Source organism: Protomyctophum bolini (genome assembly GCF_963924005.1).
Source record: "Protomyctophum bolini genome assembly, chromosome: 11".
NCBI classification, from domain to species: domain Eukaryota; kingdom Metazoa; phylum Chordata; class Actinopteri; order Myctophiformes; family Myctophidae; genus Protomyctophum; species Protomyctophum bolini.
Window position 1 is genome coordinate 33,172,426 of NC_137872.1, and position 26,549 is coordinate 33,198,974.

The 26,549-nt window shown below is 42.1% G+C and overlaps 1 protein-coding gene across 1 annotated transcript; it reads right to left on the minus strand.

Moving 5' to 3' along the window:
- Nucleotides 1-589: 589 nt before the first annotated feature.
- Nucleotides 590-24,867, minus strand: LOC308323761 (myosin heavy chain, fast skeletal muscle-like; the record flags this gene model as incomplete). Its single annotated transcript, XM_080775567.1, has 40 exons — nt 590-748; nt 1,265-1,399; nt 1,480-1,575; nt 1,931-2,035; nt 2,128-2,298; nt 9,045-9,170; nt 9,986-10,189; nt 10,879-11,187; nt 11,481-11,605; nt 11,719-11,884; nt 11,965-12,148; nt 12,642-12,838; nt 14,989-15,107; nt 15,202-15,328; nt 15,426-15,815; nt 15,904-15,994; nt 16,072-16,217; nt 16,799-16,975; nt 17,555-17,797; nt 17,899-18,154; nt 18,250-18,386; nt 18,472-18,595; nt 18,737-18,854; nt 18,988-19,075; nt 19,188-19,276; nt 19,525-19,618; nt 19,760-19,975; nt 20,732-20,902; nt 21,052-21,201; nt 21,310-21,428; nt 21,525-21,663; nt 21,972-22,075; nt 22,174-22,272; nt 22,364-22,427; nt 22,586-22,678; nt 22,765-22,879; nt 23,178-23,205; nt 23,347-23,503; nt 23,962-24,105; nt 24,664-24,867. 40 exons carry the CDS (start codon nt 24,865-24,867, stop codon nt 725-727), a joined length of 5,844 nt encoding a protein of 1,947 aa, XP_080631693.1. The 3' UTR covers nt 590-724.
- Nucleotides 24,868-26,549: the final 1,682 nt, after the last annotated feature.

A 26,549-nucleotide genomic window follows, 5' to 3' on the forward strand; every position in this document is an offset into this window, starting at 1 on the left:
TAAAGATAACTTCATTCAGATTTATTTATTTTTATTTCATTTTCCAGATTTTTTTTTCTTCTTTTTTTTTAGATTTTCATTGGTGGGCCAGTCATAATGGTCCCGTATGTGTGTACAGTACAAGCTCACAGCTATATCTGCTATTTTTGAACAGCCAGTGCAAAAGTTGCAGTTGCAGTTAAATTACTGGGTTTATATTACACTTAAGTTTAGTACATCATTTTAGAATTTCTCATTTCTGCACAAGTTACAGTGCTATGTACTGTAGGTACAGTAACATGCTCAGGTGAATTATTTTGAATAGAGGTGTTTCTATGGTCATGGACAGTGATGCTAACCACTTTCAACTACTTTGGGGCATGTTATAGGTCAAAGGTTTTCAAAATATTTCAAGAAATCTCTAAATAGTGGAAATAAATGCTTTGTTGTACTATTTACCAAGGTGATTATACAATAATGTTAGCTATAGTTTAACCAAAAGTTGAATGAATTCATAGCGTCATGCATATTTTGGGAAGCTTTACGTACATTGTGTGATATTATGGTGATCACAAACACAAATTCAGTAGCATTCACATCATGCACATGTAACATTAAAGGGACACTTCACACTTTTTGAAAAATAATAATATATATATATTATTTTGCAAAAAGGGTGAAGTTTCCCTTTAAAACACTGTCCACTGCTACTCAAACAGGGGCCATCTTCATCATCTTCTTTCCGCTACTCTCCTTGTCCGTCTTGTGCCTTCATAAGACATTTAGAGAAATACACAATTATCAGCATTATCCTAAAAGTGTCTCGGTTTCACACACCTTCAAGCCTGGAGTTTTATTTTAACAATAACTTATACAATTTCAGACTTAAATGCCCAGTTGCCCACTCTGTATTTCACTGTGAAGTGATGTTCTGCTATTGGTGGCGGTGGATCAGGTGTAGAGTGGCTGGATGGTAAGGTTGCCAGTTCGAACCCAGCCTCCCCCAGAGTTACTGTCGAAGTGTCCTTGAGCAAGATGCTGAAACCCTAATTGCTCCCGATGTGCTGGTTGGTGCCTTGCATGGTTTCTGCTGCCATCGGTGTATGGATGTGTGTCTAATTGGGTGAATGTAATGCACAATCTCTGTAAAGCGCCTTGGATAAAGGCGCTATATAAATGCAACCATTTACCTTAGCATTAATTAAAGTCCTGGCAGGTCATTATTAATTTCAAGACAGATACTCGAAAAGTATTATATATGGTATGCAATATATGGAACCTGTACCTTAGATCCTATTTCCCGGCTCTTGGCTCGCATCTTGTTGGCCTGGGATTCAGCTATATCAGCTCTCTCCTCAGCTTCTTCCAACTCATGCTGGACCTTCCTGAACCTGGCCAGGTGGATATTACATTGCTCCTCCTGTAAATAAATAAACACTGAATGTATGGATGGTCCGATGGTCTGAAACATTTAAATGCTTTCTCTTATGTTTCACTCACAGCTTCTTCAGCTTGTCTTTTGTAGGCTTTCACTTTATTCTGAAGCTTGTCCACCAAATCCTGGAGTCTGACATTGTTCTTCTTGTCCTCTTCAGCCTGCAGTAAATCAGTACATTTCGCTCACTTTAGTTTACCGCTGAACTGACTGAGCAAGTGATTCTTGTTATCTTAAGTTGACCAGGGTATACTCTAGGGCTCTATACTAGGCCTGCTCCATTGCTCCCTCTACAACAAATCTCTTTGATGAAAATAACACATCTGCAAGCTGTTTGAGCTTGTAGATCTGCCATTTATACGTGTAATGTTCAGCCAGAATAGTGACGCTGGCGCTGGGTGCATGTGGTTAATCTGTCAATGCACATTGACACTAAAAATATTGTATGTATATGTATGGCATAATATACTGTAATAGGATTACATTGAAAGTTTCAATACAGTTTTTAGGATTTACCTGATAAGTGCACTCTTTGATTTTCCTCTCATATTTACGGACTCCTTTGATGGCATCAGCGCCGCGCCTTTGCTCGGCGTCAAGCTCATTTTCCAGTTCACGGACCTTGGTAAAAAGATAATCATTAAGATAACTTTCTCCTTCCATACCAACATAGAGGATTACGTAAAACGTGCAGCTTGTTACAGTATGCATACCCTAGTTTCCAGCTTCTGAAGTTGTTTCTTTCCACCTTTCATTGCCAGGTTTTCAGCCTCATCTAAGCGATGCTGAAGGTCCTTGACAGTCACCTCCACGTTCTTTCTCATCCTCTCTAAGTGAGCACAGGTGTCTTGTTCTTTCTTCAGCTCCTCAGCCATCATGGCAGCCTAAAAGAGCAACATAGATCATGTTTTCCCCCCCCACTTAATTTCACTAAAATAAAAGCCCACAGTGGGTAATTTCAGGTACTGTAGATGCATGCAGGGATTTAAGGACATGTTTTTGTGCTGAAAAAGCACTCCTTCTTCCCCCGTTCTAATTCCCAGATCTTGTAATGAGCCATTTATAATGCTCAGAAAGCTAATGCTGCTTCTTTGACAACATGAATGGTTGCAATCAGAGTTTTGTAAGCCTAATAGCCCATTCAGAGACTTGGAGCAAGTCATTCACCAATCATTATGGTTCGCTTGCAGAACCTTCTGGTGTATGAGTACATACATGTTCTCTTTAATTCATCAACTTTATTAAAAGCTCAATCTTAACCCATTAAAACCGGGAAAGCCTCTGTGTTATTTTAGAGTTTAACCACTTTAACCATTATTTTATACTATAGCTATCACAAATAGCTTATAGGAAAAGGCAGTGCAGTGAACGCACGTGACCGCGTGCAATGATAGTCAACGGCAGCGCGTTCATGTGTTTGGGGCAAATCCATCCCAGAATGCACTCTGTTCCTACCCGGAAGGAGTGAAATCGCCTCATGCGCTTTTGAGCAACTTAATGCAAGTGGATGGGAGGAGAACTCGGGTGCCGTCTCTATTCATATACTCATATATAGGTTATAACTTGCATTTCCAGCAATACTACATTCCATGTGATTGGCTAAGAAGCTTTTTTTTCCCCATCCATCCAACAAAGCCATATATGGGAGACATTCTGATATCACATGACATCAGAATGACATGTGTAAAATATACTGTAGGCCTCGCCTCAGTGGAGAGAGTGGGTATTTAAGAGCTCACTTCTTTGCAAATCTCACTTTGTGCAAAAACTGCTGGAGGCCCAGATATGACATGGATGCAGAGAAAAGAAGAGGGAATACATTCCAAATGGGGTGTGCATGTGCTTGTCCGCGATATGGACGACCCCACGAACCAACGTGCCACCAAAGGGACTGCGATCACTTGGGGGCATATTGAGTGGGACTCCAAAGGCATCCAAATACACAACCTAATCGACCATGCCAGGTTCCAGGTCCATCGGCCACGCGGGTTTAGTGACGACTATGATTCGGTGAGTTTAAAACTGAACAAAACTTGTTATCATTGATTGTTTGATTGAATACTTTATTAACAGTTTGCAATAAAGGCACAGGAAAGTCTTCTTTTCCTTTCGGCTTCCTAGGCCTCCTCCTGCCTGGCAGTTCTAATAGCTGAACCTGTGGGCCACATAAAGAAAATGGCAATGGGCCAGGGGCCAGTTGATAAAATGACAACATTAATGATACTTGATAACTTCTCTATTTTCTTTGCTTTATGCAGCAATAACAATTATTTTACATTCTCAGTCTAATTGTGTGGAATTCTTGTAATTCTTCCGCAGAAGGTCTTCTATTTGATCCACGCGCCAACATTGGAGGACAAAGACGGCTATACTAAAGGGGGTCGGATCGGTCAATATCGCAGCCTCTATGAGCTTGTCTTCGAACGTCAACCGAAGCTAACCCGTATCTATGAAAACTCGGATGCCTTCCAAGGATTTGAATGCCTCATCATTGAGCGCGGGGGGTTAAAATGTACAGTTTCCCTCAACCTGCCAAAGCCTACATGTTTAGGGGAGGCATCATTGCTGTGTTTCCATTTTCCCCTCACAGTCATGGCTGTTGTAGTATCCCAAACATAAATAAATTATAATAATTTTTTCCTTCTTGTGTCTGTTGACTTATTGTGTCTGTTTGTGAGACATTACACACATTCAAAAGCCTGGTAGGCCTACAGTACATGACAAAATAATGGTATTCAGTGCCATCTGTGCTGGATGATGTGTTCACCTGTTGATAATTAAGTGGGATTGCACGTGAATTTGAACTACAATATCTCTGTCTTTCTCTATAATGATGATAAAATAAAGGGATTTAAGATCATTAAAGCTGGGCTTTTGCCTGAGTCCAATGCATTTCTGCTTACTTCCGGTCCAGGACTTGTCCCAGTTGGTTGTCCCGATTCTCAATAGAAGTCTATGGCCCCATGAAGTGTATGCAGTTTGTGTAACTCTGTCTATATCTAAGGCTCTGACCTAGCCAAAAACGAAACCTAGGGTTCTTTTTACCCCAGGGGTTAACTGGGGACTGAACTCCTTATATGGTCAGCACACTCTATAGTAGAGAGGATTATCACAACAAAACAAAAAAATACGTGATATTTGAATTTAGTGAAATAACTGAATATACCTTTAAGTGTTAAAAGAGTAACTACACACTACTAACGCACACACTAAGTCACATACGTACTGTAATGCAGTTGTGTTGCACTGGCCTCTGCAGGCTGAAACTTTCAACTAGGTTGCACAGTTGACTTCACCTGGCCACATCCTAGTCATGATGTAATAGGATCTGTTTTTCCTCAGGTGTAAATGGTTAAACTGCTACTGTTATTGTCACGATTGGGCCATGGCCAGGTGTGGCCAGCAGTGCAGCCTAATAAAACTGTAGTCCAGGGTTTTGGACCAAGGTGGCAAGCCATTTCCTGTTCCGGTTAATTTCCCCGTAGTTTCGTTTGATCGGCTTTTCAGTACATTTGTACTGGAAACATGTGAAGGTGTCATTTGCGTGTCCAGTTCAAATCGTCTGCTGAGCGAATCAAAACAAACTGGAACAGGAAACGGACCAGGTACGTATAGATCTGACTAGAATTTCGCCCCCCTTCGGGGGGCTCAATCCTAGTGTCGTTGCAGCGCAATATGGGAAGAAGGAAATTGCGGGAATTGACAGACTCCACTTCATGTTTCAGCTGTGGTTTTAAACTCAGTAGTGTGCCCTGCACACAGCGCACACTCGCAATTGCAGCTGGAGGGCGACGCGACACACACACACACACACACACACACACACACACACACACACACACACACACACACACACACACACACACAGAGCGATGTGTGGATAAATCACTGAGATTTGGGAAATGTGTTCAGAAGTACAACGATTAAGCACGCACAGGCAAATGTCAGAAGCATCTGTTTCGGTTTCCAAACAGGAAGTTGTAAATGTGCTTATTAGACGGAGGCAGCGTGATGCTGGCATCTATTGTGATGCCAGCATCACCACATTTCACATAGAAATATAAGCACCCATTTACTCGCTTAGCGGAGACTGTGGGGTGGTAGAGGACATCTCCCCGGACGCGTGGGTATGTCCAGATAGTTGCCTCGCGGAGGCCTCTTTGTCCAGTGTCCATTCTGGGTCTGGAAACGGCACTTTTTTGAGTGTTGACCCCAATAGAAGGTCTGCTGCTCTGAATTTTACACCTCTCCCGCTTAGCGGAGACTGTGGGGTGGTAGAGGACATCTCCCCGGACGCGTGGGTATGTCCAGATAGTTGCCTCGCGGAGCCGTCTTTTGTCCAGTGTCCAGTCTGGGTCCGGAAACGGTAATTTATTTTGCATTGACCCCAGTAGAAGCTCTGCTGCTCTGAATTTTACACCTCTCTCGCTTAGCGGAGACTGTGGGGTGGTAGAGGACATCTCCCCGGACGCGTGGGTATGTCCAGATAGTTGCCTCGCGGAGGCCTCTTTGTCCAGTGTCCATTCTGGGTCTGGAAACGGCACTTTTTTGAGTGTTGACCCCAATAGAAGGTCTGCTGCTCTGAATTTTACACCTCTCCCGCTTAGCGGAGACTGTGGGGTGGTAGAGGACATCTCCCGGGACGCGTGGGTATGTCCAGATAGTTGCCTCGCGGAGGCCTCTTTGTCCAGTGTCCATTCTGGGTCCGGAAACGGTACATTTTTTTGCATTGACCCCAGTAGAAGCTCTGCTGCTGTGAATTTTACACCTCTCCCGCTTAGCGGAGACTGTGGGGTGGTAGAGGACATCTTCCCAAACGCGTGGGTATGTCCAGATAGTTGCCTGGCGGAGCCGTCTTTTGTCCAGTGTCCACTTTATAAAGTCCATGCACTCCAGTGAATAGCATTTATCCATTTAGATAACTTTTTTATGTTATTTAATTACTTATTTTTACACAGAAACATAATGTGTGTCTTTACAATAACTGTAATGTAATAATAATACTAATAATGTAATGTAAAAATTATTTAATTAACGAATTAAATAATCTTATTTTATTCTGAAAGCAACCGGATGTCTTAAATCTGCTAGCTGTCAGACGGGAAGTTCTAAATTTGCTCATAAGACGGAGCCTTAGACGGAGCCAACTCGCAGGCAGTGCGAGAGGCTGGTTACAGGATTCTATAGGTCAGCCGTTTTGGTGTGACACACACGGCTTCCACATTTAGCTTCATACTGGGTGAAAGTGTCCTTCCAAAAATTATTATTTCGCTCGAAATTCTTATTCACAATGACATCGAGTTGAGGTGTTTGTGTTTTAGGGTAATTGTTGCATAAGCGCTATTTCGCACTATTTCTCCCTCCCCTCCCCTGTGTCTGAAGCAGCTAGCATGGAAGCTATATGGATTATGGAAGCTTTCCCTCCGATTGCACACAACCATGCCGTTATCCACGCGTCCATCCGATTGCTTTTAATGTAAATGTCCCATCCACTGAGCAATAGCGATATAAGCGCCTTATTCATTCATTCGATTCATTTGGGTGTGGGGCTGTGCAGTGCTGTGGGCAGCCTTTCTGACGGAGGCTCGGAGCTGCTGCTGCTGACGCTGTTCGAGTCGCATGGAGCAGTATAGAGTAGGCGTGGCGCAGCATTAGAAGGGCGCAGCAAATGCACGACATTGAGGGGTAGAAACCATCCCGGTCGCGTGGTTCATCTAACGCGTGTGTCACTGTGAAGGACTGGCCCCAATAAGTGAACGTAGTTGGCGTAGTAGACGCCAACATGACGATTCTGACGTAGGCTGGTGATGTTGAGCAACAATGGCGTGGTTGACAAAAGTAATATTTATTCAGTAATTAAGACATTTCTTTCAATGAAATGTAGCCTATATGTATTCTGGGAGTGTGCCGAATTTATTTTGCATATAGAGATGTGTGGTGAAAGTGTGGTTGGGTCGGAGAAAGCTGTTGGATAAACGGCCATGTGCTTATGTACCCCTGTCTATTAGGGTAGCAGGATTATTATGATTATTATTATTAGTATTGTTATTGTGATTATTACATGGATTATTGTTGTGATGTGAGCTTGTGGCTGACTCACTATCTAGAAAATATAAACATGGCACTTCATTTAAAATAGGTTACAGACCCCTGTTATATGCGCTTGTTTTGGGATTCTTTTTAAAGACCTATTTACTTGTTTCTATGAGACATGGCAACGCCAACAGCGCAGCGAAAGGCATCCACGTCTTTCTCTTGTGAAATGCTGAGATTAGAAACGACCATAATTATTTCATTTCTCAACCTTAAAAAAAAAATAAAGACATCTCCATAATCCTTGGGAAGTGTGTGTAGCAAAAGTAGTGGGCATTGTCATGGTTGAAAGTATTCATGCAACAGTGACGCTGTAAGCTGTGTGATGCTAACGCGCTAACACCGTTAGCATGGTCTGTGTTGGTCAAAGGAAAAAGGATAGATATGAAACTACTGGCCAAAGTGTCATACAAAACACAACACCTAAAATCGGAATGTGATGGTGACCTATTGAGCACAAACAGACAATCATGATTTGCTTGCTGGACCTATAATTAATTTATGTGCATTACATTTCCACCTCGCACATATAAATCAAAAGCAAGATGGATGCTAACGCGCTAACACCGTTAGCATGTTCTGTGTTGGTCGGAAAAAGGATAGATATGAAACTACTGGCCCAAATAAATGTCATAGAAAACACAACACCTAAAATCGGAATGTGATGGTGACCTATTGAGCACAAACAGACAATCATGATTTGCTTGCTGGACCTATAATTAATTTATGTGCATTACATTTCAACCTCGCACATATAAATCAAGCCACAGTGCAGTCAGAGAGTAGTTCACAGGTCACACACAGGAGCAGTGAAAGGGGGAGGGGCCTTCGGATGGCAGTGTAGAGTAGGCACGACATTGAGGGGTAGAAACCATCCCGGTCGCGTGGTTGATCTAACGCGTGTGTCACTGTGAAGGACTGGCCCCATTAAGTGAACGTAGTTGGCGTAGTAGACGCCAACATGACGATTCTGACGTAGGCTGTTGAGGTTGAGCAAGAATAGCGTGTTTCAGAAAAGTAATATTTAAACAGTAAAGAAGACATTTTTGGCGAATGCAATGTAGTCTATGTCTTTTGTGGGAGTGTGCAGGTTTTATTTTGCATAGAGAGATGTGTGGTGGAAGTGTGGCTTGGTCGGAGATAGAGCACGAATGAACGGCCAGGTGCTCATGCACCCCTGTCTATTAGGGTAGCAGGATATATGTGTAAGTCCTGAACAAATCGTAAGCAAATCTTTAAACATATTATATTTTTTAAAGCGTATTAAGTCTTTGCTTCTCTCTTGGAACAAAATATTTTGAGATGCGGGTCTGCAGTCAAATACATGTCATTTTTGGGGGTCCTTGACGTGAAAAGGTTTGCGCACCAAGCTGATATACTGTAGCACTAGCAACATACGTTTTTCAGAAAACTAAGGATGTCGAATAACTTTTGTAGAATCGGCCTCAGGTCTTAAAGAAAAAAAAACAAAACGCATGTGTGCGTGCGTGCGTGCGATGCTTTTCACCCCTTAATGAGGACGGGGACGAGGACTCACATCGGTTATGGCTTTCTTGGCTTTGTCCTCTGCGTTCCTTGCCTCTTGGGCGGAATCCTCCATTTCACCTTGAAGGTGACTGACGTCTGCCTCCAGCTTCTTTCTGCTGTTCAAGAGACTGGTGCTCTGTGGGAAACCAGCCATATGATGTGAGCAGTGATTCTCAACCTGTGGGTTAGGGTTAGAGACTGGTGCTCTGTGGGAAACCAGCCATATGATGTGAGCAGTGATTCTCAACCTGTGGGTTAGGGTTAGAGACTGGTGCTCTGTGGGAAACCAGCCATATGATGTGAGCAGTGATTCTCAACCTGTGGGTTAGGGTTAGAGACTGGTGCTCTGTGGGAAACCAGCCATATGATGTGAGCAGTGATTCTCAACCTGTGGGTTAGGGTTAGAGACTGGTGCTCTGTGGGAAACCAGCCATATGATGTGAGCAGTGATTCTCAACCTGTGGGTTAGGGTTAGAGACTGGTGCTCTGTGGGAAACCAGCCATATGATGTGAGCAGTGATTCTCAACCATGTGGGCCGGGGACCACTGCTGGGCCGGTAGGATATTGCAATTGGGCAAAACACTAAAGATTGTAATGGTAAATGTGACAGGTAAAATAAAAGGTTTTCGTGGTATTTTGTCATTAAAACATTGAAAGAAATGTGTTTTCATTCAGATACTGATAAATGGGAGCTTGTAGTATACTATTAGTACTATGTTAGTTAGTAGTACTTTAAGCTAGAACGCAATCGATTGATTGATCATTAAAATAGACATGCTCTGAAAGTGCATGCGACCCCATATGGCTGCCGTGTGAAGAGGTCAGATGGGTGGGCCGCAAATGCTTTTAAGATTCTCAAAATCAAGATGCCCTGATCCAGAACATTGAGAATCACTCGGCTAAAGAAATGCAATTTCTATAAACAACCACACCCTGGAAAACAAACTGACCTGTGAGTGTAGAAGCGCTGCTCGTTCACTGGCATCAATCAGCTCCTGCTCGGCTGTCTTGCGGCCACGTTCGGTCTGCTCAAGGGCTGCCCGAAGTTCTTCGATTTCGGCCTGCATCAGGGTTGTTCTGCGCTCCATCATGGCTACTTGTTCCTTCATGTCATCCTGCCCTCTGATAGAGTCGTCGAGGTGAATTTGAGCATCCTGAAATCCCATTAAGGTTTTATCAGAGTCACGTATTATTAGTGTTTTTACAGCATGCTACCTAGGGGGTGGGCTGTCTAGATTAAGATGGTCTGTCTGTGTGGGTGTGTTTGCTAATCTCTCAAAACACTGGACTGTTCTTGTGCACGCTGCCAGTAGTCCAAGGAAGTAAACCCTGAATATTGTTTTCACATATTGTGAATATTTGTCACATTTTCTGAATTCATAATCTCAGATTCACCATCCGTCTATCCCTCCATATTTGGGTAAGACTAGCCTTGGGGTTTTGTTTTCTAAAGATAAAAATGAAAGGAAATCTGGTCTAGGAGTGGCAGTGAACCTTGAATTTTGCTAACGAATAACATTGCAGAGGCCGGGGCAATGGTCAGATCTGTGAACCAATGGGATCCACCAGCTGTTTTTGCCGGCAAATTTGAATCCGCCCCTCTAGACCAGAAATCACACTGGCTGGGACCATAGAGTAGTGGCTGACGATATAGCATCCAAAGAGAGGTCACACCGTAATTGGACCCCGTCTTGTTTTAAATACATTCATTACGGTTGTGGGTGGTTTCCTTCTGTATACAGTAGATTCATTTTTAAAGAGATTTCTATCGATTAAAACACATTATTAATGTGAGTAAAATGATGTTATATTAAAACATAAGGAACTATATATAAACACTTGCCTTAAGTTGCCCCTGGACATTTCTCAGTTGTTTCTGGGCCTCGGCAGCCTGCCTGTTAGCATGGCTCAGCTGGATCTCCATCTCGTTCAGGTCTCCCTCCATCTTCTTCTTCACCCTCAGGGCGTCGTTCCTGCTCCTGACCTCAGCGTCCAGAGTGGTCTGCATTGACTCCATTATTCTCTGGCTGTTTTTCTTCAGCTGGTCAATCTCCTCGTCCTTCTCAGACACCTTCCGGTCTACTTCAGCCTTGATCTGGTTCAGCTCCATCTGAACACGAAGGAGCTTCGACTCCTCATGCTCCAGAGAGGCCTGTAGAAAGATGCTATTTATCACTGTATGGTAAACGTTATGTTATCTGCAGCACAGTGGTAGACACCACAGATGTCCGCCATACATCTAGCCTTCATCTACTACAGTACCACACTATACCATTGCAGCAAGCCTAGCAGCTTTTATCTTTCACAATGTTGCAAGCAACAAAAATGTGTCTGTCAAATAAATGTTGGGACAACAGCGTGCTTTACTGGCAGTCTGCATCCACAGACAGTGAATCCACTTAGCTAAAGGAAAGCTATTCCTGCTTCCATATTATCATATTTTACCTCAGCTTCGTCCAGTGCTGTTTGCATATCACTTTTCTCTGTCTCGACCAGCTTTTTGAATTTCTCCAGTTCATGGATGGTCTTTCCGCTCTCTCCGAGATGCTCTGTCAGGTCTGAGATCTCCTCTGCATTTTGAAAGATGAAACGCACATTGATAATGTTTCCTTTTTTATATATATATATTTTCTCATTACGGCGGTTTCATTTAAGAACGAATAAAAAGACTGACTTCACTCACGCTGTAGGTTTTTATTTTCTCGTTTCAGAGTTTCCAGATGATCCAGGGCTTCCTCGTGCGAGTTTTTCAATTTGAAAAGCTCGTTGCTCAGAGAACGACATTCCTTCATAGCCCCCTCAAGCTCCGCCTGAGACTCTTCATACTTCTGCTTCCAGTCAGCTAGAATCTGAACCAGACGATTATATTAGAGCTACTAAAACCCTGACAATGTGATGTATATCAATACAAGAAGAAAGTATCGAGTACCTTGTCAAAGTTCCTCTGTTTCTTATCGAGGCTAGCCGCTAAGGAGTTGGACCTCTCCACATCCACCATTAAATCCTCCATCTCATTATGAAGCCTCTGCTTGGTTTTCTCCAGGGAGGCACATTTTGAGTTTCCCGCTTCGATTTGTTCCTCAGCCTCTTGGAGGCGTTGTGTGAGCCTTTTTCTGGAGGAAAGCGAAAACAACAGTATTGGCTCATTAAAACTGGGAAAGCATCCGTGTCGATTTAGATTTTAACCACTTTAACCATTCTTTTATACTTTGGCTATTTAAAAGATATTAAAGCTCACAGCGCATCACTTCTTGTCGCACTATGAGCTTGTAGATCTGCTATTTATTTTTAAATCCTGAAATGACATAGGCCTATATTTGGGGGTCGACGGCCAAATATGTAACATTTTGTCTCATTCCTAAGCCAATAATTTGATGACCAACAGTCACTCCTATTGAGTCTCCTACTGACCGATGACCCAGTCAAACTATTGGCTCAGAAATGTGACAAAAACAACAACAAAGTCTCCATCAATTCAAGGCTTCATGGGGTGTGTGAATTATTGATAAATAAAATAAGTAATTATTTGGGTGAACTTCTCCTTTTAATGGGTTAAGATTTTCAAGAGGCTGACAAATGAATATACATTATATGGTCAACATTTACTTTGTCTCCTCCAGTTCGTCAGTGCGCTGGATGGCATCAGTCTCATATTTGCTCCTCCAAAGGGCCACCTCACTGTTGCTTTTTGATAAGCCACGCTGGAGCTCAGATTTGGCCTCCTGCTCCTCTTCAAATTGCTCCCGAAGGAGGTCACAGTCATGGCGAGCTGACTGTAAACTGTGAGCCAAGGCGTTCTTAGCCTAAAGAGGAAATCATAGGAACATGATGATGAGTACAATCAACCTCTGGACCGGGGAAGTCCCATAAAAAATAGGTCATTAAGGCATCAAAATCAAATGCCAATCAAACTATACTATAAAAACTAGTCAAGCATTGACCAAATTGTCAAATAATATAAGAAGGGGGCAAAAATGGTGAGCTTGTAGATCTGCTATTTTCACAATATTTATCTGTGGAACCGAGTCAAATGAAATTCAATGCCTCAACCACTATAATAAAGTATCCTGTGGTCAAGATTATGACAGCAATCTGTGACACTGCCACATACAATGTGTGAAATAATGTATTTCCTGTCCTGGTATGAGTATTGAAAGAAAATGAAACATACTGGGGAATAACAAGGGAATATGTTGGTTAAACTATGGTTGAATATTTAACACTGAAATGTAGTGTACGAAGAATATAATATAATGTGTTTTGTGTAGTTGAACCATGGTTATCAATTTTCTGTTGACAAAATGACAAGGTCTGATCACAGGGGGAGCTGTGGGGAAATGTATGTGTGCAATAGTTCCATGAGGAATAGTTCCAATTCCAGGAAGTCAACTGCCAGGAAGCTATAAAAGGAGGTGCCGAGCCTGGGTTCCATTTTGGCCATGTGAGAAGAGGGTTTGGTGTGGTTATTATTCTTGGCCAAACACAGTCTTTTAAAAGCCAATACTAAGCCAAATCAGAACTGAACTCGAACAACCACACAGTTTGACCGAAGAACTTTGTAGGGAAGGAGACAAAGTTTGGTCGGACTTTCTGAGGCTGTGAGCTCTGAACAAACGATCAGAGCTGGTGAACAGAGGACCCAGCGGAGCACTCCCGACTTAAAGGTTGGGTGAGCAGCATATACCTTTTCTTTATTCCCGTAAGCAATGCATTGCCTTTTGTTTTCAGAACTTTTTTGGACTACCTAAATTGAATAAAAGAGGATCTACAACGTTCTAGACACTTTGATACTTGGATTATTACCTTTTTCGGGATTACTTTTGGAATACTTTGGGGCACATTTAAAGGGTAATACCACTTTTTGAGGTTTGGGTTGTGTAGTTACTTTGCCATGATGCAACTCCAAATGTGGACAAGAAATAAGAAATTACTGTTCCAGTGATTAGAAATTGATAATTCAAAATATGCTCCTCATTGACTTACATTGTAGCTAAAACAGCTCTCAAAGTCACTCTTTTAGTACGTAAACAAACACAAACAAAGTTGATTCAGACAATATAGAGCATCACCAAAACTCATGTGGTTTTATTTTTTCATAAAAATGTTAGATTCCTGTTGATTAGTCCATTTTATTGGGAAGAAAACCCGGACTGGATCCGTGGATCCGGATCCAGATCTTCAAATAGTAAAATCAACAGGAAAAAATAAAACCACATGAGTTTTGGTGATGCTCTATATTGTCTGAATCAACATTGTTTGTGTTTGTTTACGTACTAAAAGAGTGACTTTGATAGCTGTTTTAGCCACTATGTAAGTCAATGAGGAGCATATTTTGAATTATCAATTTCTAATCACTGGAACAGTTATTTTTTATTTCTTGTCCACATTTGGAGTTGCATCATGGCAAAGTAACTACACAACACAAACCTCAAAAAAAGTGGTCTTACCCTTTAAAGGGACATTTCAGGGGAGAATTTAAAGGGAAATAAAAATTTTCATTTACATTTTGAAGGGACATTGATTGACCAATTGTACATTATTTTGTTTGACCTACCTTTTAACAATATAAAGATATCTCAATTTAAGTTAAAAATAAATGGTACTGTATTGAACTGTATTGCTCTGCAATACAGTTCATTTCCAGTGTTAAGACTTACTGTCTTGGTACAGGACCTTTATTTATTTATTTTATTTAACCCATTTAGGCCTAAGGCCGATTCTAAAAACGCCTCTAAATCCTGACCTAAGGTTTCTGAAAAACTTCAAATATTTATATAGCAGCATCAAAATTTTTACATTTTTGAATACTGTACATACTGTACAGAACCCAAATATGGGTGCCCGGCCTGAGGGGGTAAGATACCAATAGGGGTTCCCGCCCAGAATGAGACCTATAACTTCAAGGTTCTGATTGTTATAAATCTACACAGCATATGACGTCCCGAGGTGTTACCTTTGTTTCTTCCTCGATCTGCCTCTTCAGTTCATCAATTTGGGTTGTGAATCCCTGTTTTCCTCTCGTCAGTTGAGAAACTAGACTTTCTCTCTCTTCCATTTGTCGAGAAAATTCAGCTAAAACGCAATAGAAGATCAATGTTTTTTCCCCGTTACGTCTGTAATCATATAACGGGTGAGATAATTACGGTAGACATTTTCAAAAGATTACCATTCTCTGTTTGAAGACGGGCCCTCTGAGTACTAAGATCAGTCGTTTGACGGATGTTTTCTTCATTCTTGGTTTTCAGCTCTATAAGTTGATCTTCAAGTGAGCGACACATTTTCTCCATGTTGACCTTAACATTTTTCATAAAAGGTTAGACATAAACGGTCTAAATGAGAGATTCTGCTGTGTCACGCATGCAGGCATTTAGGCATTGCGGTGTAATATACCTTGGCTTTTGCCACGGTTTCCATATTGCCAGTCAAATCGTCAATTTCCATCTTCAGTTCACTCTTTTCTTTTTCAAGTTTCTGCTTTATTCTTTGGAGGTTGTCGATCTGCTCTCCCAGCTCAGCCATGCTGTCTGCCTGCTTCTTGCGCAGCGCAGCAGCCGTGGACTCGTGGTGCAGCGTGGCTTCTTCCAGATCACGTCGCATTTTGAGGAACTCGGCTTCGCGCTTCTTGTTCATCTCGACCTGAGCAGCAGTGGCTCCCCCGGCCTCCTCCAACCTCTCGCTGATCTCCTCCAGTTCCCTGGAGAGATCAGACCTCTGCTTCTCCACTTTGGCCCGGGCGGCACGCTCGGCCTCAGCCTCTTCTTCAAGCTCTTCGATACGAGCCTTATTGGGATGGAAAATGTGTTTTTTTACAATAATATCAGTTAAAAGCATTAATGGATAGGTCATGTATAAATCAGGGCTGCATTACCTGTAGTTCCTTCATCTTCTTTTGAAACTGGATATTTATTGCTTGCTCATCTGCAATTTTGCTGAATAGTTGGTTGTTTTCAAGTTCTGTCCTGGGAAGACAACATAATGTGTCAGTTTGAATCCAACAGCTTTTCCCCATGTACAAGGGCCACAGGTCATCACTTACCTCTTTATTTTTTCCTCAGATTGCTGTGTGTCATTCTCTAGATCCATTATGGACTCTTGCACACGTTTTAGATCACCCTCAATCTTCCTCTTGGTTCTCTCAAGGTCCATACGGATCTTCTTCTCTTGCTCCAGTGACCCCTCAAGCTTGAAATGAAGCAATTGTCACTGAACTTATATACAAAAATATTTACTTTAATGTGTAGAACAGTGATTCTCAACCAGTGGGCCGGGGACCACCTGTGGTCTTTGAGGTCCCAGGTGGTCCCCAGTTATATGATGGAATGGGCCCTTATAGATCTTTAACTTTACGTCTCCAATTGGTGTCATTTTACGCTCTCATCAGTAACATTTTTGTTAAACAATCGGCATTACTTAATTTAGTACCTTGTACAAGTACACAGCATGTGTTTGCCTGTTATATCCTACCACATAAATACAGCATGGAAATGTGGGCAAAATCTTATCCAACTATACCAAAATATTTTTTAGTTTTGACATTGTTGATCCCTCCCCACCCGTCCTTCCCGTTCTGATATTCCATAGGTTGATCTGACCTCATCAAACCCTGTACACTCAAGACACGCTCCATATATGGCCAGTACAGAACTCATTCCATATGTTGATTTGACCCCCCCCCTCCACCCAGGCGGATGCATGCACGCGACCTCGAGGTCGCTTCTCGTCCTCTGGGTATGAAAAATGTTGAACACCACCAAGTAACTCACATCGTCCACTTGTTGTTCAAGCTTAGCTTTAGCTTTGGTCAAAGAGTTGACTTTGTCTTCCTCTGCTTGAAGGTCGTCGAGGGTCTGTTGGTGGGCCTCTTGGAGGGCTCTCTTCTCCTTGGTCAGTTTGCCGATGCTCTCATCCTGGGCAGTCATCTCCTCCGTTAGATTCTTCACCTGCAATAGGTTTACAAATCAATACAAACAGCCATTTCCTCATTCACCACGTAAATGCTATACACATGCTTCGTTGTCCCCCATGCAGGCCCAGGGGTCTGAATGTTTGCCTATTATGACAGGCCCTGCAGAATGGAGATGCTATAGGTTTGTGGCAGTTCACCCTGCCACTGAGACTGAAGTTAACAAGCAGGGTTTTATATTATTTGTTGCAGAGAATGACTCCATTGAAGGGAGCAACTTGGGGAACATGACAACAGTGGGAGGGTTTGTTTAGAGAACTATATTATGTGGATCATTTATAAAGTAGTATGTGACACTTTATAAATGATGGTTATGAATGAATTGTGATGTCTCTGGACATTGATGCACTGGTTCGCTTGTGGAATCAGCCCGGGGTTGGTGGGCTGTAAATACCTATTTTGTGTTTGTTTGAATGACCATTTCGTGTGGACTCTGCAAAGGTGAATTAAAAACTTTTTTTTTTGTATTTTGAGAGCTGCTTCAGTGCCATTTTTGGCCTACACTACCTTCACTCAGACCAGAGTGTGACAAGGTTCATGGGCTTAAATTACAAACCTTGTTTTCAGTGGCATGCTTTTCCTTCTCCACTTTGGCCAAGGTCATCTCGAGGTCATCGATGTCCTTCTTGAGCTCAGAGCACTCGTCCTCTAGCTTCCTCTTCTTGGTGGTCATCTCAGTGTTGATTTCCTCTTCGTCGTCCAGTCTTTCGGTCACCTCTTTGAGTTTGGCCTCGAGTTGGATTTTGCTTTTGATCAGACTCTCACATCTCTCGTCTGCATCACAAAGGTTTTCTGCATCCTATGAAATGGGGGGGGGGGGGGGGAAACATCTGACATACATGACAAATAACATTGAAAGGTTAACGCAATAAAAGTACAGATTACATGTATAATACTCACAGCTTGCACTTGCAAAAGGAGGTCATTTTTCTCCTGCACCAGAGAAACCATTTTCTCTTCCAGATCCTTCCTCTTCGACTCTGCTTTTGTCAGATCCTCCTTACATTGGACGAAGTCCTCCTTCATGGTTACCATCTCCTTTTCAGTTTCTGCACTCCTCAGCAGGGGCTTTATTTTGAAAAACAGCTTAATCCATGGCCAGTGTTTCACATTCATGAATGAGCGCAAGTTGTATTGCAGAATCCACACACAATCCCTGGAACATGCAACAATGTTTAGTTCAAAAGTATATCTTTTATAAAAAACTTGTTTGAAAAGAGACAGGTACTTCTAGTTTAAGTGTAATCTTACTTCTTAATCGTTAACTTGAAGAATTCTTGTCTCATGACGTAACCACGACAAGCTGCTTGGGTCTGTATCACCAAAGAGACTAGTTTGTCATCCCGCAGCTCCTCCAGAGTGCCGAGCAAACCAGCTTTGAAGAAGACCTGCAATCACATTGTGTGACATTTACTGCTATTGACAATCTACTGTGTGCCTAATAACTATATTCGTAGAGCTTTTGGCGCATACCTTTGAAGTCCCAAATCTGTACTGTTCATGGTCAACATCAATCGAACCAAGAAGCTTCTCACAAGCTTTCTTTCCATCGATAAATTGTCCCTCTGGGATTGCACTGGCATTCAATATTCTATATCTAAAAAAAACAAATGGAAGCCCAGATGAACAACCCAGATGAAAACGGATGTTTTACTCTGTATGCTGGTGTAGGATTCAGTACTAGCCTAGTCTGTATATGCTGCCTAGTCTGTATGCTGGTGTAGGATTCAGTACTAGCCTCTGCTTGAAGTCAGCATAGAGAATCCTGCTAGGGAATCCCTTGGTGCAGATCCGGATTCCTTCCAGCACACCGTTGCAGCGCAGCTGGTGGATGACCAAGTGGTTGTCCATGATACCTACAGTAGAGTATGTTCAACACAACAGAGATCAGTTCATAAAAGACAGAAGCTATGCACTTATTCCACTTTTCTTCTTTCTAAGGTTACATGAGAAGGATATAGATGTTTGTTCATTAGAGCCATACAGCACCTGGTGTTTTCACCTCATTTGGAATGAGGCAACGGACAAAGTGAGGATGGGTGCACCTCAGGTTGGTCATTAGCTTTCCAAGATTCTCCTGCAAAGGAAAACAGTTAGTATTATAGTATAGTAGAATAGTCGCTATTATACAGTTTTTGTATAATACTGGATCCTGTAATACTGGAACAATTCATAATTTATTTTCCTACCCTGAAAACAGCAGACACAGTTTGGAAAGAGCCCCCCTTCTTCTTGGCCCCTTTCTTTGCAGTCTTACCACCGCCACCAGCATCACCACCTGATTCTTTTTTATATTGTATAAAACAATATCAGAACTCTGATTACATTAATACCTGCTGTGAATATCTGTCGGGCAGAAACCTTGTATCTCCATGTTGCAGGTTTTCATGTTTTTTCATAAAGGAATGCCAAATAAATCTATAGTGTTCGGGTAGCTCAGGGTAGAGCAAATGTGAGTACTTTTTTCTACCACTGACCATAATTATGCTTGTATTACTGTGTGGACGGACGGTACGGGTACAGTACCTGCTTCAGCTCCAGAGAATGAGGCGTACAGGAAACACAGCAGTTTAACCGATGACTTCTGGTACAGCTGCACAACGGACTCATTCAACGGGTCCTTAATAACATTTATAATAATAATACATCAGACTTGCTTTTCTTGGTACCCAAACAAAAAAAAAACTTTATTAGAAGAGAAATAGTTAAAAAGGCTAAGATATTTAGCAAAGAAAAACAAAACGTATTAAAGCTATAAGACCTTGTTCTTGTCCAGCCAGCCAGTGATGTTGTAGTCCACGTTGCCAGCGTAGTGCATCAGGGTGAAGTGGGCCTCAGGCTTGCCTTTGACAGGCTTGGGCTTCTGGAATGCATTGTTCTTGCCGAGGTGCTGGTCGTACAGTTTGTTCTTGAAGGAAACGTCCGACGCCTTGGGGAACATGCACTCCTCCTCGAGGATGGAGAAGATGCCCATCGGCTTGTTGGACATAATCATAGGTGAGATATATCTCTGAGATAAAGCGACTAACTGTCGAAACCTTAACTAACTTTTCAGGAAATGGGGGGAAAAAGTGTTCCAATGGCTCCGAGAGGCAGTTATAATTTGGAGTTCAGCCAGGACAACTCATGAATGCAACAAATATTTTTAATTTAATATAAAATGAGCGATATATTTATTATGGTTCGGCAATTAAATGGATCTGCTTTTAGGTACTCTCTCAAATAAATCAGTCTGAGAATGAAATGAGTGTGTGATTGGATGAGTTACCAAAAGTGGAGCTGAGGTGGCCCAATGAACGGCCGCCAACAACTGCACTGAGTTTCCTGACAGAGATTGCCCTGCACGGGAGGCATACTTTGGTTCGACACATATCATTGGTTCGAAGGAGCATTGGTCCGAGGTGCGTTAAGGGTTGGGGATGGTTAGGTGTGCTCCCCCGTGGGAGGTTAAGGTTAGGGTGAGGGTTTGAGGTAGGTTGTCGTTCAGACCAATGGTATGTCGGACCAAACGCATGCACCTGCTCTGCACAGGTCTGTGCGACGCCCGTTTCTTGTTACTACTTTTAGTTGGCTAAATAATTATAAAAGCCCACAAAGTTAATTTGTAGATATCTGATATTTTCACTACTTTTGCATGACATTGTTATACAACAAAGTATAGCATTGGGCATTAATTTATGAACAAAATATGAAATATTGAACAATGGTGTATTCATTCTCGTTTGTCTCTTACCTTCTCAATAAGCTCAATGCAGGCAGCCAAGTCCATACCAAAGTCAATGAACGCCCAGACAATTCCCTCTTTCTTGTATTCTTCTTGCTCCAGCACAAACATATGGTGGTTGAAAAACTGTTGCAGCTTCTCATTGGTGAAGTTGATGCAGAGCTGCTCCATGCTGTTGTACTAAGTGAGAAGAGCAAATCATTCATCTCTTTCTCTGGCAATTTTAGTGAAGAGCAATGAACCCATTTAATGTACTGTATTTGATGTATGCATTTTATTTGTATTTACTATTTATGTTTTGAATACCATGCAGTAGAGTTCATGCTCACATCAAAGATTTCAAATCCAGCGATGTCCAGCACTCCGATATAGAATTGCCTGGCCTGCTTGGTATCCAGCATTTCATTGATTCGGATAACCATCCAGAAGAACATCTTCTCATAGACTGACTTGGCCAAGGCACCAACTGCATTGCTGACCTAATCGTGGGGATCATGCAGAATACACTTTAAGGATTTGTGTTTCTCTGTTTCTGACAATCACTAAAATAATACATATTATTTATTAACATTGAGCTGTGTCAGTACCTGTGGGACTGTCTGCCCTTTGGTGACATACTCATTCCCTACTTTGACCCTAGGGTAGCAGAGGCCTTTCACCAGGTCAGCAGAGTTTAAACCCATGAGGAATGCCACTTTGTCTGCCACTGATGGATACCAAGGAAATGTATCAACTTATTAGCATAATGATGAATCAATGTGTTGAATATAACTTTGGTCACAACAGTGCAGATATTCTTCACCCTCTGTGCCGTCAGACTCCGCCTGTTCCTCTCGTTGCTTCTGCTTGAACTTCATGTTCCCATAATGCAGCACTGCACCAGTCAGCTTGTAGATGGCCATTTTCTCATCACTGTTGAACCCCAGGATATCAATGGCCGTCTGAAGTTTAGGAAACAACATTGTAATGAATTAACAGGAGACTGCTTATGTAGCAAAGTAGCTCCGACTTGAAGCCCAAATGCTTAATATGATTAATATCTGACTGAGCAAGACTAGTGGTAGATGTTTGCTTTCCCACGTGGATACTGGAGTTGGAATCTTGGTTGTGCTGGAGGTTTAGTGTAGCAGAGTAGCTTAGCCTGAATGCTAATATCTCCCCTGCCAAGGGGATTTCCTCTTCCCTAGCAGTAGATGCTTGGTTCTTCCATGCAGAAGACCTTGGTTTGAATCTCGGGTGTTACACTTACATCTGTGGCCACCAGCTCTTCTTTGTCATCGATGCTGGCCACAGTGATCTGCCCATGACTTATCATGGGGAAGTCATATGGGTTTGTTGATATGAGCAGTATCTCTGTAGAGGGGGAAAAGAGCATTAAATGGCTGTATTATGATGTGATACTGTACTTATTGAAAAAATACTTTTTGCATGCTATTGTGTTTTTACCACACCTATAAGGTCTGCTTTGTGGCCTGTCATTATCTGATAAAAGATGTGATAGCTTCTCTCTTCAGATAACTGGTATGTCACTCTTGACTTTTCCAGAAGATCTGCACAGAATACCATGTTTAATGACAAGGATTATCATTGCAAGTGTCCTATATGAAACAAAGGTCACATGTTCAGGCAAGACATACTTACAGGTTTCAATATCGGCGGAAGCCAGTTTTCCTGTGGTTCCGAAGTGAATTCTGATAAATTTACCCTAAGAGATATTGATGTACCGTCAACAATTTTGGAAATATCTTCATTGTTCTCATTTTCAAGATGATCTATAGTAACTGTCTAGTAGTAAGTAATTAAATTGGATCAGAATTTCTTGTTTTAAATTCGGGAACAATTAATTTGGGAGATCATACTTACAAAGCGGGAGGAGTTGTCATTCCTCACAGTCTTGGCATTCCCAAAGGCCTCGAGCAAAGGGTTTGCTGACATGATTTGATCTTCTAGTGTCCCCTGGAAAGGATACCAAGCTCCTTCAGTACCTCATAATGTAGATATATGTTTATTTCTTACATTGATTAGTGAAATGTTTGTCATACCTGTATTTTTCCAGACGTTTGTTCTTTCTTGTCGGCACCACCTGCCACTGCGATTGTCGCAAAATACTGGATGACACGCTTGGTGTTGACAGTCTTCCCTGCACCAGATTCTCCACTGTGAATAGGGACATCAATATAGTTTTGGTATAGGCACATACACATTTCTGACCGTTTCAAAAACATACATTTATTATCATTAGTTGTTTTTTACATTTTTGGGAGAAAAAAATGCAACATTGAACATTGAGGTGCCCACAAGGTTAGATGTCCACTAACCTATGTTAGCTATAGGTTACCGGTCCGGTAGTGCCCACTTAGTTAGGTTAGGTGCCCACTGGACCTGTATATAGATAGATAAGATTATACCTCTCTCTTTGTTAGTGTCAGAGATTCTGAAAATGCAACAGACTCACGTAATCAGGACAGACTGGTTCTCGCGATCTGTATAGGTTGGAGGACGATATAGAAACAAAGTTTCAGTGGCAATTCTATCTAAGCAGCATGCTTAGATGATCTGACTGCATGTGTTTACAATTAAATGAAAGTGCATGTATCGGGTCCTGTAAGGTCCTGTAAGAATACCTGTAAGCATATTTTGATATGCATTGTCGGAAACAGAGAAGATATGGGGTGGGGCCTCCATGCGCTTCTTGCCTCTGTAGGCAGACACCACCTTGGCGTCGTACACTGGGAGCCACTTGTAGGGGTTCACGGTAGCACAGAAGAGCCCAGAGTAGGTCTGCAACAAAGTCAAAACCTCTGTGTTCATTTCACTTAGAAAAGGACCCAAATGCAGTGGTGTAAAAAGCACTCAAATGTTTTACTTAAGTAAAAGTATATCAATAGGCCTATACTGCAATATAGAAATACTCAAGTAAAAGTACAAAATTATTGGTATCAAAATGTACTTAAAAGTACCAAAAGTAGTAAGTAAGTGTACTTAGTTATACCCAAATTGACCCTTACAGGGTGATTTCTACATGGTTGCAGTGTCACGCACTGAAAATAGCCAATCGACATTACAAACTCACAATACGTTGCAGACCGTGCCAATTGGTTGTGTGCTTGTAGATCTGCTATTTTCAGTATGTGTGCAACACCAGCATGTACAGTAACCAAGTATAAATTGGGTAGGATTTCAAGATGGAAGATAACACCGATAGGAAGATGAATGGAGTGCTTATTTGAAAACCTTACGTAAATCATCCATGCTGCGTAGCGATCTTTGAGGTTGTACAGCACAGAGGGCTCGTTGAGGTGGGACATCATCGCCATGTCCTCCATCTTGTCATATTTTGGGGGGTTCATTGGATGGCAGTCCTCTTCCTTAACGGTTACCGTCTGATGAAAACAATGACAGACTATATTCAGAGTGAAGCATGCTGCGTCCACATTATATAGTAATGTCATGTGACCCATTAGTCATTCATTCTTATACTGTCAACTTAAATGTCATTGTCACATCACAAGTTTACATGTGCATTTTCTCCCAAGCTCCCAATGTTTGGCAGTTACAAAATATAGTCAAGAATAGGAAATAGGAAAAAAGTCAGATAACACGACAATAGTATCCATAAATATACATAAGATGCATGCTCGTGTGTGTGTGTGTGTGTGTGTGTGTGTGTGTGTGTGTGCATATATACACATGTATATATGCCAGCAGATGCAGTGCTAGCGCAGCAGGAATGGAGCGTATTCATAGTCATAAAGTGATAATGCCTGTGTGACGGCCCGTGTCACCAACTGTTGGTTGACAGGTGGAAACTGTTCCATAGCAGTGGTATGGCTTTTGATACATACTGTTAGGCATCGCTTGCCGATAGCTTGCCTGACATCAGTGAGTGGTGGCGTGAACATTTTAATTAACGCCCAGGAATTTTGCTACATGACTCTCACCTCCCCATCTTGCGTCTGCACTGTGGCTTGGCCACCTTCCTTTGACTGAATCACACCTTTGACATACAGCTCCTTGGCATCAGGAACAAAGCAGGCCGTTTTGGCGTCAAAGGGTCGGTTCTGCGCCTCAATCCTCTCCTTCTCTGGTTTTCGGAGGTAGATGGCCGCAGGCCCATACTGGGCCATCTCCGCGTCAGAGCTCATTATTGTGATTAGCTCACTAATTTACCCAGAGAAAAACAACACAAACACATTCACAACTTGAGTTCAGTCTGTTAGCAATCCTTCATCATGCTTTAATAAAAAAGTACTGTATGATCTATCATGCTAACCGCATTTTTTGATTTGCCTTACCGTGTTCAGCTGCTGACCCAATAGAATCGACTTGGTTGAATGTTCCTCAGATACTGCAAAGGAAGCACAAACAGTCCCATGAAGTTTATATAGAGCACATCAGATGCCCAGCAGCTGTATTTAATGGATGCTTGCTTCAGTTGGAAGGTCTTACCACTGCTGTAGTCAGTGACCGGCCTCCTGAGTCTCCTCCTTAACCCTGACTACGAGAGATCGAGCTCCTTTTATCAAGATGAAGGTGCTGGTCAAGCAAAAGCCCGCGGTCCATATTTGGAAATGTAATTCTATTCAAGTCCCTGAATCAAGTCACATTAGCAATGTCTGCACGGCACTTTTGGCAGAGGATCTTCAAGTGGTAATAAGAATGTCACCAGCATCAAACAGGTGATTATCCCCATTCCCCGAGCACTATTTTTACATGCCTTCCGTCCTGTGTAGTGCTGTTGTTAGCCAACTCATGGATGGTAATCCATGGTCCGATTACACATTTAAGGCACTTGTGTGTGTGTGTGTGTGTGTGTGTGTGTGTGTGTGTGTGTGTGTGTGTGTGTGTGTGTACACATTTATTTGAACCCATTTACAGGGTGTAACTGTCTTTGTGCATATTTATGGATGGAAACAAATACCTCATTCACCCTTGATGGCTCTATAAGATCCTTATTGACCTACACAGCTCATCCTGTACTAGTAGGAGCACCTGCTCATCCTCTCCAAGGCATCTTGCGCAAGATTTACTGACTTAGCCAAGAAGGATGTTAGAGCTGGCAACCAAAGTAGGGATGTCCCGATCACGTTTTTTACAACCGATCCTTTGATTTTGAGTATCTGCGAATATGGATTTTTTCCAAATCTGTATTCGCAAGCTCCGAGCTTGTAGATCTGCTATTTTTCAACAGCCAAAGTATAAAATAATGGTTAAATTCAATGCAATATCCTCCAACCTCAACTGTCAACCTAGTGGTGTTGTTGTATCCCGGTGCTAGGGGTGACATTCTAGAAATCCATCTCTGCCTGTTGCTTCCGCCAGTGGCCGGGCAGTAGATGTCCAGTGGGTCTTAGGGGGACTCTGCTTCTAGGTCTAAATGTCACTGTCAAGGTTCTTCTGGCATAATGTATAACTCTTCAATGGCGTTGATCTGGAACAGACACAGAGAAGCCTCTGTGTGTCATTTATAGTTACACCTGTGCCCAGCCAACTGTTCATTGCAAAGATAGATGTGGAATGCTCCAGAGGTTTGGTATTACTGCTGCTTCTTTGACAGATTAACACCTACATTATACAAATGATTTACAGTCTGAAAGGAAATAAAACAGATATCTAGTTAAAATACCAATGTAGCATCAGATCAATAGAGTTATAATACAGTATCTTCGTGGATAGCATTCTTTCGTTTCATTTTTGTGGATAGAGGTCAATAGTGTAAGTAGGGTAGTGTGAAAAATGAGCTGTAAAAATGTTCAGTATATTTGTGTTATATACTTTCTCATGTTCTTTTCTCGAGTACATTAGCATTCTCTTACTGTGTTCTCTG